Source organism: Manis pentadactyla, chromosome X (assembly GCF_030020395.1).
Source record: "Manis pentadactyla isolate mManPen7 chromosome X, mManPen7.hap1, whole genome shotgun sequence".
Classification (NCBI taxonomy): domain Eukaryota; kingdom Metazoa; phylum Chordata; class Mammalia; order Pholidota; family Manidae; genus Manis; species Manis pentadactyla.
The window spans coordinates 5,577,843-5,595,216 of NC_080038.1; the positions used below are offsets into that span (position 1 = coordinate 5,577,843).

General features: G+C 44.3%; 1 protein-coding gene across 1 annotated transcript in view; it reads left to right on the forward strand.

Moving 5' to 3' along the window:
* The window catches only part of WWC3 (WWC family member 3), a 117,348-nt gene that overhangs the window by 58,726 nt on the left and 41,248 nt on the right, over positions 1-17,374 (forward strand). The window contains exons 6-8 of the mRNA XM_036913009.2: positions 4,686-4,815; positions 7,547-7,693; positions 11,474-11,547. Of these exons, the coding sequence (XP_036768904.2) occupies positions 4,686-4,815; positions 7,547-7,693; positions 11,474-11,547 (351 nt within the window). The remainder of the gene's footprint in view (positions 1-4,685; positions 4,816-7,546; positions 7,694-11,473; positions 11,548-17,374) is intronic.

The following is a 17,374-nucleotide window of genomic DNA, read 5'->3' on the forward strand; positions in this document are numbered from 1 at the left end:
GCAGAAACAAAAAGAGCATTGTTCCTGGTTGTGGGACAGGTCTGGTGTTCCACAGAGGACCTGCTATTGATAGAAAACTGCTGGAACCTTTCTGAGGTTCATTCAAGGCCCTCTGCCAGAGCTGGTGATGTAAAAGGTAGACTTGTAACAAAACTTCTCATTCTTTTGGGTTGTAATTGTGGTATTAACATGAAATATCATTAGAGGCCTGGCGGCCCTTTTCTTCAAGATGTGGGTTTAAGAAGTCATTTGGTCTTACTTTTGCCAGTGCAATTCTCTTGACATGTTAAATTGAATAATAAATATGGACACTCTGGGACAGTGGGAGGTAGATGTTGATGAGAAACATCCCCAGAATGCCTTTTCGACACCACTATGGTCATTATTTGAAGCTGCACCTTCTCCTTTCCTCTCCAACCACTTCTTTCAAAAGCAGATCATAAAGAGTACCAGTTGACTTTGGGATGACATTTGACTGGTTCTGTGGGTGGCCTTCAGGTCTGACCCAGTGTGAGTTTGGAAGCCTTGCCTTTAAATGTACTGCTAACTCATCAATGAAGAGGATGAGCGCTGGGGCCTCAGGGTGAGGGGTGAGGGGCCTCAGTGTGAACCTCACCGTGGGTCCTACCAGCTGCTTGGCCTTGAGAAGTCACTTAACCTCCCTGAAGCTGCTGCAAAATGTTAAGGGGTGAAAAGCAAAGACTGTGTGGTCTGTGTACTCGATTTTTTTAACGTTGTGTCTTAGTCCATTTGGACTGTTAAGACAACATACCACAGACTGGGCTGTTTATAAACAGAATAAATTTATTTCTCATAATTCTGGACGCTGAAAGTCCAGGATCAAGTTCTGTGTCTGATGAGAGCCCGTTTCCCGACTCATAAGTGGCCATCTTCTTGCTGTGTCCTCACAGGGCAGCAGGCGCAGGGGAGCTGTCTGGGAGCTCTCTCTTTTATCAGGGCGCTCCTCCCATTCATGGGGGCTTCTCCCTCAGGATCTGATCACCTCCCAAAGGTCCACCTCCTAATACCATCCCACTGGGTGTTCGTATTCCAACGTGAATTTTCAGGGGGACACAAACATTCAGATCCTAGCACCCTGTGCAATAACTTCCATCCTTATCAGCATCATTGTTTGTTGAGCAGTTAACAATTTTCTATCGTTTGAGCTGTATAGGTGTTATCTTGGGCTCTTAGTTGAAATTAAACAAAAGAGAAAGATAGTTCTATGGCAGCCACAGATGTTATGATTCTTTTTGTGAAATGGAATATATTGATATTTTAGAAAATATCAAATCATTGAATATGTCCTCGGAATTTGACCAAAGTTCTAGAGGGAATTTGAAAAAAGGGAGATAACTCCCAAATCAGTGAATTTTACAGATGTGAAGGAAGAGACTGTCTATCCTCTGAAGTTTTTATTAGCTGAAAATTTATCACAATTGTAAAATGGAAGTGGTTTAAATTCTGTGGCACATTCTTTGCCCTTATAAATAAGGACCCTATCCTGGCCACTCTGAGTGGGGTGCACTGTGGTGTCAGGGGCATTGCCATACCTGGTGATCCAGTGCAGACTTGAGAACTGGGAGATGTGGGTTCGAATCCTGCCTCTGCCAGATCTTAGCTTGTCATCTTGAGTCACTTAATCTCTTCTTGAGCCTCAGTTTTTTCATTATAAAGTCTGAGGTGATGCTTTATCTCATAAAGCTGTTGAGGGGGTTAAATGAGGTGACAAACTTAAAGTATGTAGCATAACCATCACCTACTAGGTCCTTGAGACATTGAACTATTTTAATATACTACAATCATACAGTATAATCAACTATATATACTATGTAAAATACGTTCACTTAAATATCAGGTAATATATACTATGTAAAATGTGTTCATGTATCATTTATATAATATGAAATCTTTTATCTAATTATATATTCTACAATAATATATAACTATTTAAAAATAAGTACTTCAGAGAGTCCTAGCACTTGGGATCATGTTCTCTAATAGCTCTCACACTTTTTAAACTGTGGGCTCTTTCTCCCTTTCCTTCCCCACAAACGGCATCTCTGGGGAGCCCGGCCATCTGAGACCAAGCGAAGGGGAGGTGCTTGCTGAAGCCAGGGTGAGGGTCCCTGAGCCCTGCGCAGGCTCTCCCCTTAGCTACTGCTCACCATGCCCAGAGCCCCTCGGGCCAGAGTGGAAACAGCTGCTGTAGGGCCAGTCTTCATTCTCGTCGAGGTCTCCGAGCTACGTGGGTAGAGCTAAGGCCAGACCCAGATCTGTGGCCTCTAGGTTGATGCTCGTCTCTGAGGCACTGTGCAGTGTCCGCTGATGGGATGAAGTCCAGACCTGCTGATCCCACTCCCTGAGGGGAATCAGGGCCTGCTTCCCTCCCTGTACAGCCATTCCCAGCATGGAGCCTGGTGCCTTGAGAGGCTGCTGACTCAATCCCTGGGTTTACTGATGGCCACACCTAGAGTTCATAGCTGCTAAAAGCCCTAAGCTGCTAAAAACCACAACTCTGAAGGACAAAGCTAGAGTTGACAAAGTTAGCATCTCACATGGAGTCTTATAGTGGGTGCACATCTGTACTTCTATGGCTGTTAATTAACACTGATTTTCAAGCAATCGGAAAACTTGTATTCAGTGCAGAGGAGTTTCATTTCTCTGGGTGCCGGTGTCAGGTGATGGTCGGTTTTGCTGAACTTCTCATTCTGGAGGGGCCAGTAGACCCAGTTAGCAGAGGCACTGGTCACCACTGACTGTTACAGGGGAATCCGCCTTTTCTGGCCTCAGGTTTTTGTCTGGAAATGATGTAACCCTTTTTCTCCAGGCGTCATTAGCCTATGTACGTTTTGGTTTGTGACAGTAAATGAGATGCCTTGGAAAGCTTTTTATCAGAAGATGAATACGAGGAACTAGTATTACATAAATGAGTCTAGATTTTCTCTGCCAGAAAAGCTGGGTCACTATTTGTAGTGCTGTGAGATGGATGGCCTTTTATTCTGCCTTGCGTTAGAGATTCCTGGTTCTCCCTAGAGCAGCCCAAATGGAGAAACACGTGGCCAGGCCAGGCCTGGAAGCCATCAGGGCCAGAGAAGTCGGAGTGCTTTGGGCCAGGAATGGAGTGAACTCCTCTGTTAACTCATCAGCTTGCATTTCAGGCTTCAGACCCACCATTGCACAGGTCCTGGTTCTAAAGTGTTTCTAAAGGATCTGGGGTGTCACCATTCAATGTGTGGTGTGCCTGCATCCACTCTCCATGGAAGATAACTCGAGATCATTTTCCATAAATATTTTGTGGTATGGTGGCAACCACGGCGATGCTGCTGAGCCCTGGAGCCCTGCTGCAAAAGGGGGCCAGTTTCCTGCTCGTTGCATTTGCCCTTCTGTCATGCCAAGGGTGCCAGTGGCTCAGATCAGCTCCATTGCTGAGTTGTGCTGTGAGTTGTGACATTATGTGACATGTGGCCAGGAATTTGTTATTAAAGTCCTGCAGTTGGTAACTAACTTACTTTTTCTCTGATGAGTAAGTCGATTCAGCATTAACCTGATAATGAGAAGAATCACCATAAACACCCTCACATTGTCTCATTCAATGGCAGAAACATTTTGGTGTCCTTCTTTGCGACAGGAGGAAACTGAGATTTAGAGAGGTGAAGTGACTTGCTCAGGGTCCCACTGTAGAGCCAGAGTGTGACCATGCCCACCAGTGGCAGGACGCCTTTGTGAGTGGGAAATAAGGGAGTTGTGGCTGGCCACTAAGATGTTCAGGTGACATGGGGGAAACACTTTAGAACCAGCACCTCTGCAAGGTGGGTCTGGAGCCGGAAACGCAAGCTGGTGACTGTGCAGAGGCGTTCACTCCATTTCTGGCCCGAAGCTTCCTGACTTTTTTTGGCTCCGACGGCTTCCAAGGCTCAAGACTTAGGTCTGAAAGATGTGACAAAGGACCTGCCCCAGGAAATGCCTGCTCTGGGCCGGAGCCAAGCCTTGTCTTGGCCCTCTGCGCTGCTGCCAGCCCCGGAGCGAGGCCTGCTGCGCACGGGGCAGCTGGCTGGGAGGGAGGGACAGAGGGAATCTGAATGCAAGGAAGGAGCTGAGCAAGCGTGGGTGTTTGGACTGAAGGAAAGAGTTGAGCAGGTGAGTAGAGAGTGAGGAACTAGAACCAGAACGAGAGGAAAGAAAGAAACAGAGACTTACGAGTTTCCAGCTTCTGTAAAGGCATCATTACGGAAAGTTCACTACTTTCTGCTACTCCCCATCTTTTCTCCTTGCACACAGACCTCATTTGTATGTTTATTTAATAGACATCTTTGACTACTAACCTAGATGCTGGAGGTAAACGAATGAGACATGATCGTCCTCTCAGACAGGGGAGTGTACAAGCCCAGGAAATTACTCAAGCCTGGGATCTCATTGCCTGATCACTAGTAGAGGACACAGGGATCCTGACTCGAACGCTAGGTGCTCCTGGAGCAAAGGAGTCACCCACCAGCCAGGTCTGACCTCTGTGTTTACCACAGCCAAGGAAGGTTTTATGAGATCTTTATTTTTCTTTGCTAAAACATTGCTTTTTACTGTTTTCCATGTTTCTGTGAAGCTTTTAAGTTTTTTTTTTTTTATCATTGTTTAAGGGAATGTTGTAATCTTGCATGGAATGACTCTCATTTTTCTTTTTAAACCAGGATTGATCGTAAGATGTCAAATGCTCACATCAACTACAAACTGGATGAGGCCCAGGCTATAATGAGCGAGCTCCGGATCATCAAGAAAGCCATTTGCACAGGAGAGAAGGAGAGGCGGGACCTAATGCAGGTAAGAGGCCTGGGTGCTCTCCTGACCCCATGGCCAGGCCTGGCTGCTGGCCTAGCTGTCTTCTGTTTCACGTTATTAAAAAAAATTTACTAATAGTTATTATATATTCAACTCATATATATATATATATTTGAAGGATGTGTATATATAGTATTATATATGTGTATGTTATCTGTGTGTGTGTGTGTGTGCGCGCACGCGTGTGTGTAGAAGTATTTAAAAATAGGTGTGTCATAGGTGCATCCCTCCAGTCTCTGCCTTGGTTGTCTCCTGGTGCTCCCTCTGTGCTTCTGGGTCTAGATTTTCCATCTGTAAGGACACCAGTCATTGGGTTAGAACCCACCCGACTCCAGGATGACCTCATCTTAACCTGATTTCATCCACAGACTCTGTTTCCAAATAGGCTCACACTCACAGGTTCCGGGGGTTAGGGGTTGAACATGTCTTTCTAGAGGACACATTTTAAGCCACAACAGTGGGTGATACATTCATACTGTTCAATAATCAAAATAATTCAGAAAGTCTATGACAGGAAGTCTTGCTCTCACCCCATTCTCTCACCTCCCGTAACCACTTTTATTAGCTTATTGTACACCCTTCCAGTGTTTATGTGGACACCCGAGAGAGGGAACACACGTCTGGCTACCCTCACAAAAGCCGGGCCCACACCTGCCATCCTGCACGAACCTTCTCACAGAGCACCAGCGCCTGTGCCTCATTCCAGAGCTCTGTGCAAGAAACTGCTTCGTCCTCCATGTGGCTGCGTAGTCATGTACTGTGGGGATAGATTTCAGTCATGTGGCTGGGGTCATTTATCTTCATATTGCTTTATTTTTTTTGCTCTTTGAACTCCTGTAGGTTCTCTTATTTTTAGTGAAAGCTGAGTTTTTGCACATGGATGTATGCTGGTCTTTTTTCTTAAAGTTGGAATGCACTCAGTTGCTTATGTGAATGGCTTTTGTTTTTTGCTGGGCACAATAAGTGAGCACCTAGCGCCAGGTAGGCATTTGTCTGGGTTCTGCAGAATGTAAGACACTGAAGGAGATGCGAAGCAAAGCTCAGACTCGTAGGCCCAGTGAGACAGGTGTGTGAATGACTGCTTGGCCCAGCAGTGCTGCCGAAAGCCGAGGGTACAGATTTCCCATAGAGCGTCCCCAAGCTGGTGCTAGTTAAACTGCAGATTCCCAGGCCCCACCCCACGCCAACTGCATTAGAATCTCTGGAGGTGGGACCCAGAAATCTATATTTTCAGACGCCCTTTCCAGCTCCTTAGTGGTAAATAGCCAGTTGTTAGATTTCCTCCCAGCACTGGTAGCAGGAAGAGCTGCCGCTGTTTACCGAGGCCTCTGCGTGGCACTGGACGGGGGTGCTCCGTGGATGCCACCCATCTAAGCCACACCCGAACCCCAGCAGTGAGCTGGGTGGTAGTTCACCATACAACAGGAGGCCTCACCCCAGGAGGCTGAACTCCCTCCTTGCCCTGACCTTTCTGAGGGTGCAGAGCTGGGGCAAGCCACCCAGTTGCCTTGAGGGGTTTCCCCACCATGGAGGCTGGAGACAGAGTTTCTGAAAGAAGCTTCAGACTCTGGCATCTTTTCTGAGAAGTTCCAGGGAGAGGCACGGACAATGTCCTCTGCTAGTAAAATCAAATCCGTCTTCTTGTCTTTCTTGCGCAAACTTAACAGCATTGGCCCATTCCAGAATGCCTCTGTCCAGATCCGAGCCAGCTGTGTGAGCAATGCTGCACCTGGGTGTTTGCTGTCGACAGAAATATCTGCTGAATATAAATATATTCAAGTCTTTTATAAGTTGTAGAAAGTCTGATTTCTCTTTAACTTTCACCCAAAGGGGCTCCATGGGCCAGAAAACATATTTACTCTAATTTTTGGCAAAGTAACATTCATAGGAGGTGACTTTTGACCATGTAGAATTAAGAGTGAAAAATCAGGTTTTAAAAATATGAAAACACCATCTTTGTGGTTTGTAAAGATGTCAAGGTGGTGTTCATCTGTGTCGGACTCAGTTCCTGATAGAACGTGTGGTGTTGGAATGTTTCCCCCTCTCCCTGCCACTTTATTGAGTGATGATTGACAAACTATATGAATTTAAGGTGTACATGTGATGATTTAATACACATGTATATTGTGAAATGATTATCACAATTAAATGAACATTCTGTCACCTCGCGGAGTTACCTTTTGTGTGTGTGTGATGAGAACTTTTAAGATCTGTTCTCTTAGCAGCTTTGAAATACACAATCCAGTATTGATAACTATGGTCAGCATGCTGTACCTTCTGTCCCCAGAACTTACTCACCCCTTATGGAAAGCCTGCGCCCTTTGGCCAGCATCTCCCCATTAACTCCCCCTCCCCAGCCCCTGCTACTCTCTGTTTCTGTGAGTTTGGCTTTTTTGTAGGGAATGTTTATTTTTTCCTTTGGGAAACACAAAGGTTTAAACAGCAGCAAAAACGGTACTGCAGTTGTTCTCCACATTGTTTGCATGCTGCCAGAAGGACTCAATTGCTGCTGATATAAATTGCTGAGAATTTTATCAGAGGTACATGTGGTAATAGACATTTCTTTAAATCTTAATGAGACTGGGGCTTGGGGTGGGCCAGCTCTTCAGTAGTGAAGCTGCTGACCTGGAGCCGGAATGAAAGGACTGTTTGTGTAGAGGGAAGAGAAGTGTTAACCATCTCTGTTTAAGGAGCTTGTTTCACTGTATTCCAGAGCCTGGCCAAGCTAACTGATGGCTTCAAGAATAGCTTTTCTCTTACCGACCCTCTGCAAGAGTTTCCTCACCATCCTGGTGTGCTTGGCGACTCCTTACCGCAACAGTTCTGCGATGCTGGGTCTCAGACCGACATCATTGGAGAGGTATGCTCACTGGCGGCAAGAACTGAGGGCGCTGAGAGAGAAAAGGGCTGCTTTGGTGTTGCTGTCACTCATTTGTTTTAATTTTCCATTTTCTCTTTGGAAATTTTTTGGCTTCTGTGCCATTAAGTTTGAAGAAAAAATACTGTCTCTCACATCCAACTGTGAAGGCTCAGTGGCCTGGGAGGCAGTTGAATTGCTTACTATCTCTATTCTTGTCATTTGGATCCTTAAAAGCGGCAGCATCCTTTTGAGAGTGTAGATATTTTTTTGACAGCCATATGACTTCTCAGAGCATAGATGAGCCAGCTTTTTCTGTAAGGTCCAGAGAGTGACTGGGGCCTTGCTGGCCATGCAGTCTCTGCCACAAGTGCTCAGCTCTGTTGCTGTCGAGCAAAAATAGCCACAGGCAGTCTGTGAACAAACAAGCATGGTTTGTGTTCCAATAAAACTTTATTCACAAAAATGGGATGGGCTGGATTTGGCCTGCAGGCCATGGTTTGCTGATCTCTGGCTTAAACCAGTGATTCGTGAAGGCTTCGTGGCTGTATCACCCTTGGGTTACACTTTGATGCTATTTTGTATTCTTTTAAAAGAACATCAGGAAATTAAATTGAATTAAAATTATTTTGTTTGGGACTTGGAAGAATTTCATAATGCCCCTTTTGACAACTAGTGAAGCCTTGAGTTAGCCACATAAAGTCAGCAATTATCATTTGAAGCAGGAAGCAGGGCAGCGAATACTCAGACACACCACTTTTGTAATGTCATTGAGTGAACTTGACATTTATTTGTTACAAATGGAAAAACAATTTGGATGGCTTCTTTTTCTTAGGGCTTATTAAGTAAGGATAACAATGGAATGCCAAATATTCTCCCCAGAATTAAATAAATAAAGAGGGGGGAAAAAGAAAGGACAAAAAATTGACAAAAAAACTCTGGGTCTTGAACAATTAGCTAACATTTTGAGATTTTGGCAAATAGTGCCTCTTTGAGGGGAGTATAAAATAGCAAATAATGACTCTTTTTGTCTTGGACATCCTGGAATGGCCTTATTTTCAGTTTCCCCTTCATTGTTCTTAAAAGTACACTTGGACATTTTGACCAGGCATCTTTGGTTTAAAAATGTGATCATCATCTATGTAAGACACAAAGAAGAGTCTGTAAGTCAAGAATGTCTGGCATTTTTGCCTAAAGATTAGGTGTGAGGGAAGGAAAGTACAAGATTCATTGAATTCACTGCTTCTTATCATAGGGTTAGAATTAGAATTTAGAGACTATGTACCAGTTTGAGAGAAACAGGTAAGATCAAAAGTTCTCTAATGGTTCAAGTAAGACTTTCTAAAAATGTCAGGTGGGAAGTGGTGGATTATGCTGTTGTAATAATTCCAGCAATAAATTATCATTGTTGATGAGTCTGGTGGAGCTGGCCCTGGGTCGGTGGCTTCATGGCTGTTCTCTCAGTTGAAGTAGTTGTTTCCATCCCCTGTGACAGGCGAAGGGACCAAGGTGCCAGGTTACAAGGTCACATAGCCAGAGAGAGGCAGGTATGGGTTTGAATCAACATCTCTGATCCATAAACCCCTGTGCTTTTTTTTTTGAGAGGGCATCTCTCATATTTATTGATCAAATGGTTGTTAACAACAAATAAAATTCTGTATAGGGGACTCAATGCACAATCATTAATCAACCCCAAGCCTAATTCTCAACAGTCTCCAATCTTCTGAAGCATAACAAACAAGTTCTTACATGGTGAACAAGTTCTTACATTAAACCCCTGTGCTTTTTACTACATCATGTTGTTATAGAAAATTATGTTAAGAAGCTATAACTGTATTAGTTAGCTACTGCTGCATAACGAATTACCCCCAAACCTAGCCTCTTAAAACAGCACCCTTTTATTACTTCACACTTATAGTGTGGGTCAGGAGTCTAGGTTAGATCCTCTACTTTAGGGGCTCTCACAGAACTACAGTCAAGGTGTCACCTAGGACTGCAGTTTCATCTGAAGGTTTACGTAGGGAAGGGTCCGCTTGCAAGCTCATAGGATTGTTCACAGGATTCAGTTCCTCGCAGGTTGCTGGACTGGGCTTTGCTTCCTTATCATACCTCTCCAGTGTGGCAGCTTGCTTCATCAAAGTGTGCAAACTGAGTCTCCTAGCAAGTCAGTCTTTGGTAACTTAATCAATAGAAATGCCTTCCCTTTATCTTTGTTGTATTCTATTGGTTGTGGTCAAGTCATGGATCAAATCTCACTTATTAATATCTCAGTTATTAGCATCTTATTAATATCTCAGTTATTAGTATCTTATTAATATCTCAGTTATTGCTTTGAGTCAGTTTTGTGGTATGGGTGCTGATATAATCAGATGTGCTTTTTGAGCACAAGATTTTGCAAGCATAGATTTGTAAGCAATACAGGCTTAAATTGGGATTTAGCAGGTGGGGTGAATGCTGTAGGGCTAATAGGAACTGTGAAGCAGGAACCTTTTGGATCTGTTTGGCTGTAGGTCTCTTCTTTTTTGACTAACGTGTCCATTTTATTCTCAAAGGAGAGTGCAAAAACAACTTAGCAGCCTGTAAACAGCATCAAGAAGAGGTTTAGGAAATGATATTTGTTGGTCTTGATGAAGACCAACTGTGGGGGTCTCTAACAAACATGGTGATGAGGTGATGAGTAGTTCTTTCCAGTATAGAGAGTTTCAGGAGCTGTGATGCTGCAGACTAAATATATTTCTTTTGAGGAAGTCATGGAGGGGGTCATTGGATGAAGCTGTTGAAATGTGCAAAACTGTATGCATACCATTGGAGAATGCTCAGTCCCTCTGAAGGCATTTTCATCTTGCCATTCAAAGCAATGGAGATGTAAAGAAATACCCCATCGACAAATACCAACACTTGTATCAATAAATTCATGACTAATCTTTCCAACAGAATATTCTCAAATATTTGTTGGCATGAGGTTATTTTTAAAAAGAAAGACTTGGTGGCCCTAATATGTGGTCTAGTAAGGTCAAATCTACAGCTGGAGCCAATTTATTGAAACTAGAACCGTGTATTTCCAGGAATGAGGGAAGAAGTAACCAAGGTTAGCTATAGTTACCTCCTGCATAGGTCATTTTTTTTTTTGTTTTGCTAAGGAATTTATTGACTTCAGTGTGACTGGTATGAAAATATTTAAATACAACTCGTGATCCTGTCAGAGTACTGCATTCCAATTCCAGCTCCTATGTGATGTGCCCCATCCCAGGCTTTTTCCACGTCTTGCTTTCTTTCCTTTTACCTTTGGTTCTTTGACATGTGGTGGAACATTCAAAGGAGTTCTTAGCCCATGCCTCGCATAGCTTGTCCATCTTCTTTAGATCCTGTGGCTTCTTAGGAGAACATCCTTATTTTGTGTTGATAAAAGGAGTGAGAGATGATACTGCACAAAATGGGATGGATTTCTTTTGCCTTCCTATTAACTTTTACTAAGTAATTCCCTATTTATTTTAAATTTTAATTTGTTGTTGTTTGTAATTACGTGATAGATGAACATACATGCTTAAAAAAAATCCTCCAGTGTTGGGAAAGCAAAGGTCTTCCCCTCCCTCCTCCCAACCCCCCACTGACCAGAGGTGTCTGCTGAGTATTTGGCGTGTTTCATTCCACGCCTTTGAAAAATGGAAATTGAAAGATGAATTAAAATATTCTTCATTGTTGCTGAAAGTGTGAATGAATTTTCTACCTTTATAGTAAGTTTTTAATGTTTCCTTTCTTTTTTTTCCCCTTTGTTCTGGAAAGTTTGTCTTTGATGATAAAACAAGACTTGTCGACCGAGTCAGGCTTAATTGGCAGTATGAGGAAGCCAGAAAGAGGTAAGAAGCTCCTTTTTCAAATCTTGCCTTCTGCTTACTTTTCTTCAGGTTTTACAGAGTTCTAATATGTGATTGTCCACTTTTACTTGGAAATTAGTGTCTGATAGAATTCAAAATAAAGGATCTTCATTTATGTGTAGCTTCTTAATGCATGACAAAATTTCATGTGCATTTAAATGTGAAGTTCTCAATATTGTGAACAGTTATAAAGACATGATTTAGTAAAAATAGAGCCTTCTAAAGGTTTCCTTTTCCTCAAGTAGTTCAGAGCCCCTCTCTCCGTCCCTCCCTTCCTTCTGCCTGAGCATAGGTCCCTCAGTCCAGCTTAAGCAAAACTGTTTAATCTTTTCTATATGTGGCTTCTGACTCTGTAGGTTAATGGAAAAAGCCCTGTATCTTGGCTTAAAAGACAGTTTAATAAGAAATTAGGTCAACAGGTGATGGTGATACTTAATCTATTTCATTTTGATGGAGAAAATTGAACGCAGTCATTTCTGTTCACCTGTGTTGTAAATCATTTGCCATCTGAAAATCGAGACTAGGCCTTGTCTGTGCACTTTCAAAATTTGTCATTCCCTCTCTCCTTCCCAGTCTTAACCATAGGACATGGGCAAACCGCAGAGGTGGCATGTGTAACCTCACAGGTGCATGGTATTTTTTTTAATTTTATTATTTTATTTTGGTATCATTAATCTACAATTACATGAAGAACATTATGTTTACTAGGCTCCCCCCTTCACCAAGTCCCCCCTACAAACCCCACTACAGTCGCTGTCCATCAGCATAGTAAGATGCTGTAGACTCACTACTTGTCTTCTCTGTGTTGCACAGCCCTCCCCGTGGCCCCCCCCACATTATACATGCTAATCGTAAGGCCCCCTTTCTTTTTCCCCACCCTTATCCCTCCCTTCCCACCCATCCTCCCCAGTCCCAGTCCCTTTCCCTTTGGTAACCGTTAGTCCATTCTTGGGTTCTGTGAGTCTGCTGCTGTTTTGTTCCTTCAGTTTTTCTTTGTTCTTATGCTCCACATATGAGTGAAATCATTTGGTACTTGTCTTTCTCTGCCTGGCTTATTTCACTGAGCATAATACCCTCTAGCTCCATCCATGTTGTTGAAAATTGTAGGATTTGTTTTCTTCTTATGGCTGAGTAATATTCCATTGTGTATATGTACCACCTCTCCTTTATCCATTCATCTACTGATGGACACTTAGGTTGCTTCCATTTCTTGGCTATTGTAAATAGTGCTGCGATAAACATAGGGGTGCATCTGTCTTTTTCCAACTGAACTGCTGCATTCTTAGGGTAAATTCCTAGGAGTGGAATTCCTGGGTCAAATGATATTTCTATTTTGAGCTTTTTGAGTAACCTCCATACTGCTTTCCACAATGGTTGAACTAATTTACATTCCCACCAGCAGTGTAGGAGGGTTCCCCTTTCTCCACAACCTCGCCAGCATTTGTTGTTGTTTGTCTTTTGGATGGTGGCCATCCTTACTGGTGTGAGGTGGTATCTCATTGTGGTTTTAATTTGCATTTCTCTGATGACTAGCGATGTGGAGCATCTTTTCATGTCTCTGTTGGCCATCTGAATTTCTTTGGAGAACTGTCTGTTCAGTTCCTCTGCCCATTTTTAAATTGGATTATTTGCTTTTTGTTTGTTGAAGTGTGTGAGCTCTTTATGTATTTTGGATGTCAACCCTTTATCGGGTCTGTCATTTATGAATATATTCTCCCATACTGTAGGATACCTTTTTGTTCTATTGGTGGTGTCCTTTGCTAGGTGTACAGTATTTTTTGTATGTCCCTGCTCTAGCTTTCATACCCTCTTTCTAGAGACTTGCTTTTGTGCTCTCTGGAGAAAGTATTAAAATCAATTTATTTCAAAATATATGCTTTAGAAAGCTATGAAGCACATCTTTCTAAAAAAAAAGTTTCTTCAGTCACATATAAACTATTGTCTTGAGGGGTAGGAGAGAAGCAGTGGAATGCTCGGCAGGGTGAGGGCTTCCTTTCTGGAAGCTAAGTAGTGGGGCCTGCTCAGTATACTGTATCATTCATGCATGTCTGGAAATCCACTTTGTTGCCTTTTTAGAAAATGTAAAAATAGCAACAAAAGCAGATCATATGACTCCCTGCAAGAGGGCCAGCTTGAATTCACATAGGCTTCTGTTTGTTCAAAGCTTTTATACTCAGTTCTTCCTGGCTTTTCACGTTGTATTCATTGTGGGCTTTAAATTTCCACCCAGATGGCCGCCAAGACCGTTCAGTCATGCCGCTGTCTCTATGGTCATATTCTCCATGTATCATGCATCCCTTCTCCTGAGCTCACTGTGTTTGTCAGGCGCTCCTGTCTTGGAATATTCCTCTTCTCATTCATGCATGTTTCTACTGGAACTGCACAATGTGGGTGCTGGAATTTGCTGTGCTGTATTAAAACACAGGAAATCGATGGTTGCTACACTTAGGAACAAAGTTCTTACATGTTCTTCTGTAATATTTACCAAACATAGCATAGATTTCTTGGTTCTCTAGAAATGGTGTTGTCGGTACACAGTGAGTAACCTTTTAAATGTGGAAAAGTCGAATATTTAAGAAAATTACTCAGGGGAGGACACTGCACTTCATTGGTACCTTTTAAATGAAAGTAGGATTTCTGGATCACCAGAACCTCAGTAGGAAGCTCACTGCAGTTGCAGAGGAGGGTCCTGTCCCCAGCATTGTGACCTTTGTGAGATGGGGGGCTCCTCAGAAATGCTTTTCTGGGCCTCATTGGCATTTAAAAATCAGAGGTGGGTTGTCAAGATGATCCTGGAGTGGCTTGGGCAAGCACGGCCTGTCTTTTTCCCACTAGCACAGGGCTTCCCAATAGGGGGAGTAGGGACTTAACCCCCCAGGGGATTTGTGGCTATATCTGGAGACATTCTGGGTTGTCATAACTCTAGGGGAGGTGTTACTGGCATCTGGTAGGTAGAGGCCCAGGGTGCTGTTCCACATTCTCTAGCACACAGGATGCCCCCACACAAGGAATGATCCACCCCAAAGGTCACTAGTGGCGGGCTGAGGACCGCTGTTCTGTGTGGAGGATTGCAATGTCTTAGTGGGGCCATTCTCCACTTGATTTCCCAACAGCTAATCTGTGTTGGTGACTGCAGTAGCTTTACACCCCACAGGAGCACGCAGACGCTCCTGGGAGGCTGGGAGATGGTACTTCTATCCAACGCCTGCCTGTTCCAGGTCTCTGGAAGAAACTGTGTGGTTTATGTGATGCAATCACATATAGTCTTTAGCCTGTTTGGGAGATAAACTCCTCTGCAGCAGACAGAAATATGCGAGGATACCATCAGTCCTGGGCAGGACCCCATCACGGGGACCCACGAGGGCCTTGGAAAGGTTTGCTGCACATCCTAGGTCTTTTGAGTTGGGAAAGTTAAGTGTGAGCCATCCAAATAGGGGCATGTCCAGCAGGGCAGTTGAAGGTGCGCATGTGGGAATTGCCAGTATATAGATGGCACCCAAGTCAGTGAGGGGCTGAGCCCAGCTCAGGAGAGAGAATCCACTGAGAAAGGAAGAGAATCCAGGACCAAGTCGGGAGAAAGTCCAGTAGTCACTGGCTTGGTGAGGATGAGGTTGGCCAGAGGGGCGCAGTAAACAGTCTGAGAGTCTGGCTGCAGTGGGCAGAAAAGGAAGAAAACACTCCCCACCCGGGCATCTGCAGCAGAGGAGGAGGGGCTGGCAAAGGGCATCAGGAGGAGAACAGAGAAGCGGAACCTGGGGGTGGACAGACAGACAGGCCTCTGCTTCCTGAGCACTGTCCCGAGGTGTCTCTGGTCTGCAGTGCACGTGGGAGAGAAGGGCAGCATCAGATTTGTATAAACCCGGTTTACTTTTTTCTCCTTTTAAAGAACTCTTATTCTGATAGTTTCTTCTGTAAAAACAGCTTTCTCTTATGAAATAATGACCGTAGTTGATGAGAGTTGGGTGTTTTCAAAGGCCTGGGAAAATGAAAAGCTGGCTGTCCTCCATCAGCTCCTCCCCCTTCCTTAGAGAGGATGGGCCGGGCCGTGGGAAGTGTGACGTGGGCGGCGCTCCCTGGAATTCAAGGAGGAGCCTAGTGAGGAGGGAGAGTTCCCAGGGCTCGCCTGGTGGTGGCGGATTGTTTAGAAGGCGGGTCTTGATTCTGATAATTAGTTTGCTGCTTTCACTGGACTCTAAGCCGCTTAAAAATGTCCTGGAAGCATTCGTGTTGGCAGAGCCCTCAGCCTGTTGGCCTAGGCGCCCCCAGGCAAGTGCGGCGCCCCCAGGCAAGTGCAGCGCCCCTTGTCAGGCACTCCGGATCCGGGTGGGGCGGCACTCCCAGGGCTTAATGAGATTCCACCTCCAGTTACTGGAGTTGCTCCGTACAGTTAAGGCTTAACTAACTGGTGACTGAGTTCAGGCCGGGACGCTGCTCCACTGTAGGTCATAGAATTGCCAGCTGCTCCTGCCAAGGTGCTGGACCCCACACACCTCATGGCATGGTCAGGACCACCTTGCATTCCCCTGCCCCCCCTGCTAGGCATGGGGAAGTTAGGGGGTCAGTGTCCTCGGGTCCCAGAGCTGTCAGCCAGCACCAGGTCAGGGATTTTATTCCAGCTGCCTTTCCTGTGTGTTCTTTCTGCCTCTAAATGAGACCCATGATTAGAACAATGCAGACTTGGAAAGAGAGCAGTAGTGAGCAGTTCTTTGCCCGGAGCTAAATCTAGAACCCATGTTAACATTACCGAACCCAGGTTATGAGGACCTGGGTAGAGGGTAGCTTCCTTACCCTTAGCAAAACCTCTTGGGCTTGGCCACTTCTAAGTGAGAGAAGTTTATGCGTTAATGTATTTCACAGAAGTCTTTCCATGTGTCTCTAGATTTGAGATTGTCTTTTGGAGTTGGGAAACCATCAAATTGCAGTGTTCTGAACAGTGAGGTGTTTCGTATGTATTAGGAGTTAAAGGAAGTTTGTGGAAGTAGATTCATCATTCCTAGTGGTGGTGATTTCTAGAGACTCAGGTAGACCAAACTACTGTCAGGGCAATGAGTTCTGTGTTGTCAGCTCAGGATTCTTCCTTTCCCTCAAGGAACACTGCTTTGGATTCCCAAAAAGACCTTGTGATAGGACTATTTTCACATTATTGGTGAAAAATTTAAGAATTTTTTAAAGCCGATTCCGAGGAGCAAGTTTTCTTGAAGCAATCCCAATGAGGCAGATGGCTTCTTATTTTTAACCTTATAGCACTTGCTCCAGAACTGTGTGCACACTGTAGCTGTTGCCGTAGAAACACTCTGAGTCCAGATAGGAGCAAGGCCTGCGGCCCATCCGGTTTCTCCGCATTTTAGCATTGGGTGCCAGGATGGGTCCTGCGGTCCATCCGTTGTCAGGAGCCTGTGCAGCATTAGGGTTCCAGTTGAAGTTGATCAGTTGTATGGCTTTTTTGTTCATTTCTCAGGTGACTCTGCATCTGGGTGTGGGGCTGGAACATGGCTAGGATAAACACACAAGCATTCTGGCTCTTGTAGCTCCATCTTCCCCATTCAGGCCGAAAGAAAGAAGCCTGGGCATGGTCTGCTTTTCACTTAAAGAAGTCCCTCTCTGACGATCTGTATGTTCAATGGGGAAAAGATGTGAGGCCAGGGAGGGATATTGGGCTATTCGCAGACCCTTCTTACCCCATATTCTCTAGATGCAGAATTCTTGAATTTCCAGCGTAGAATAAAGGGACAAGCTGAATGGACACTGAATGGTTTATTGATGTTTGGTTCAATCAGCTGAAGTAATTTCATAGTCCATCTGACTTAGA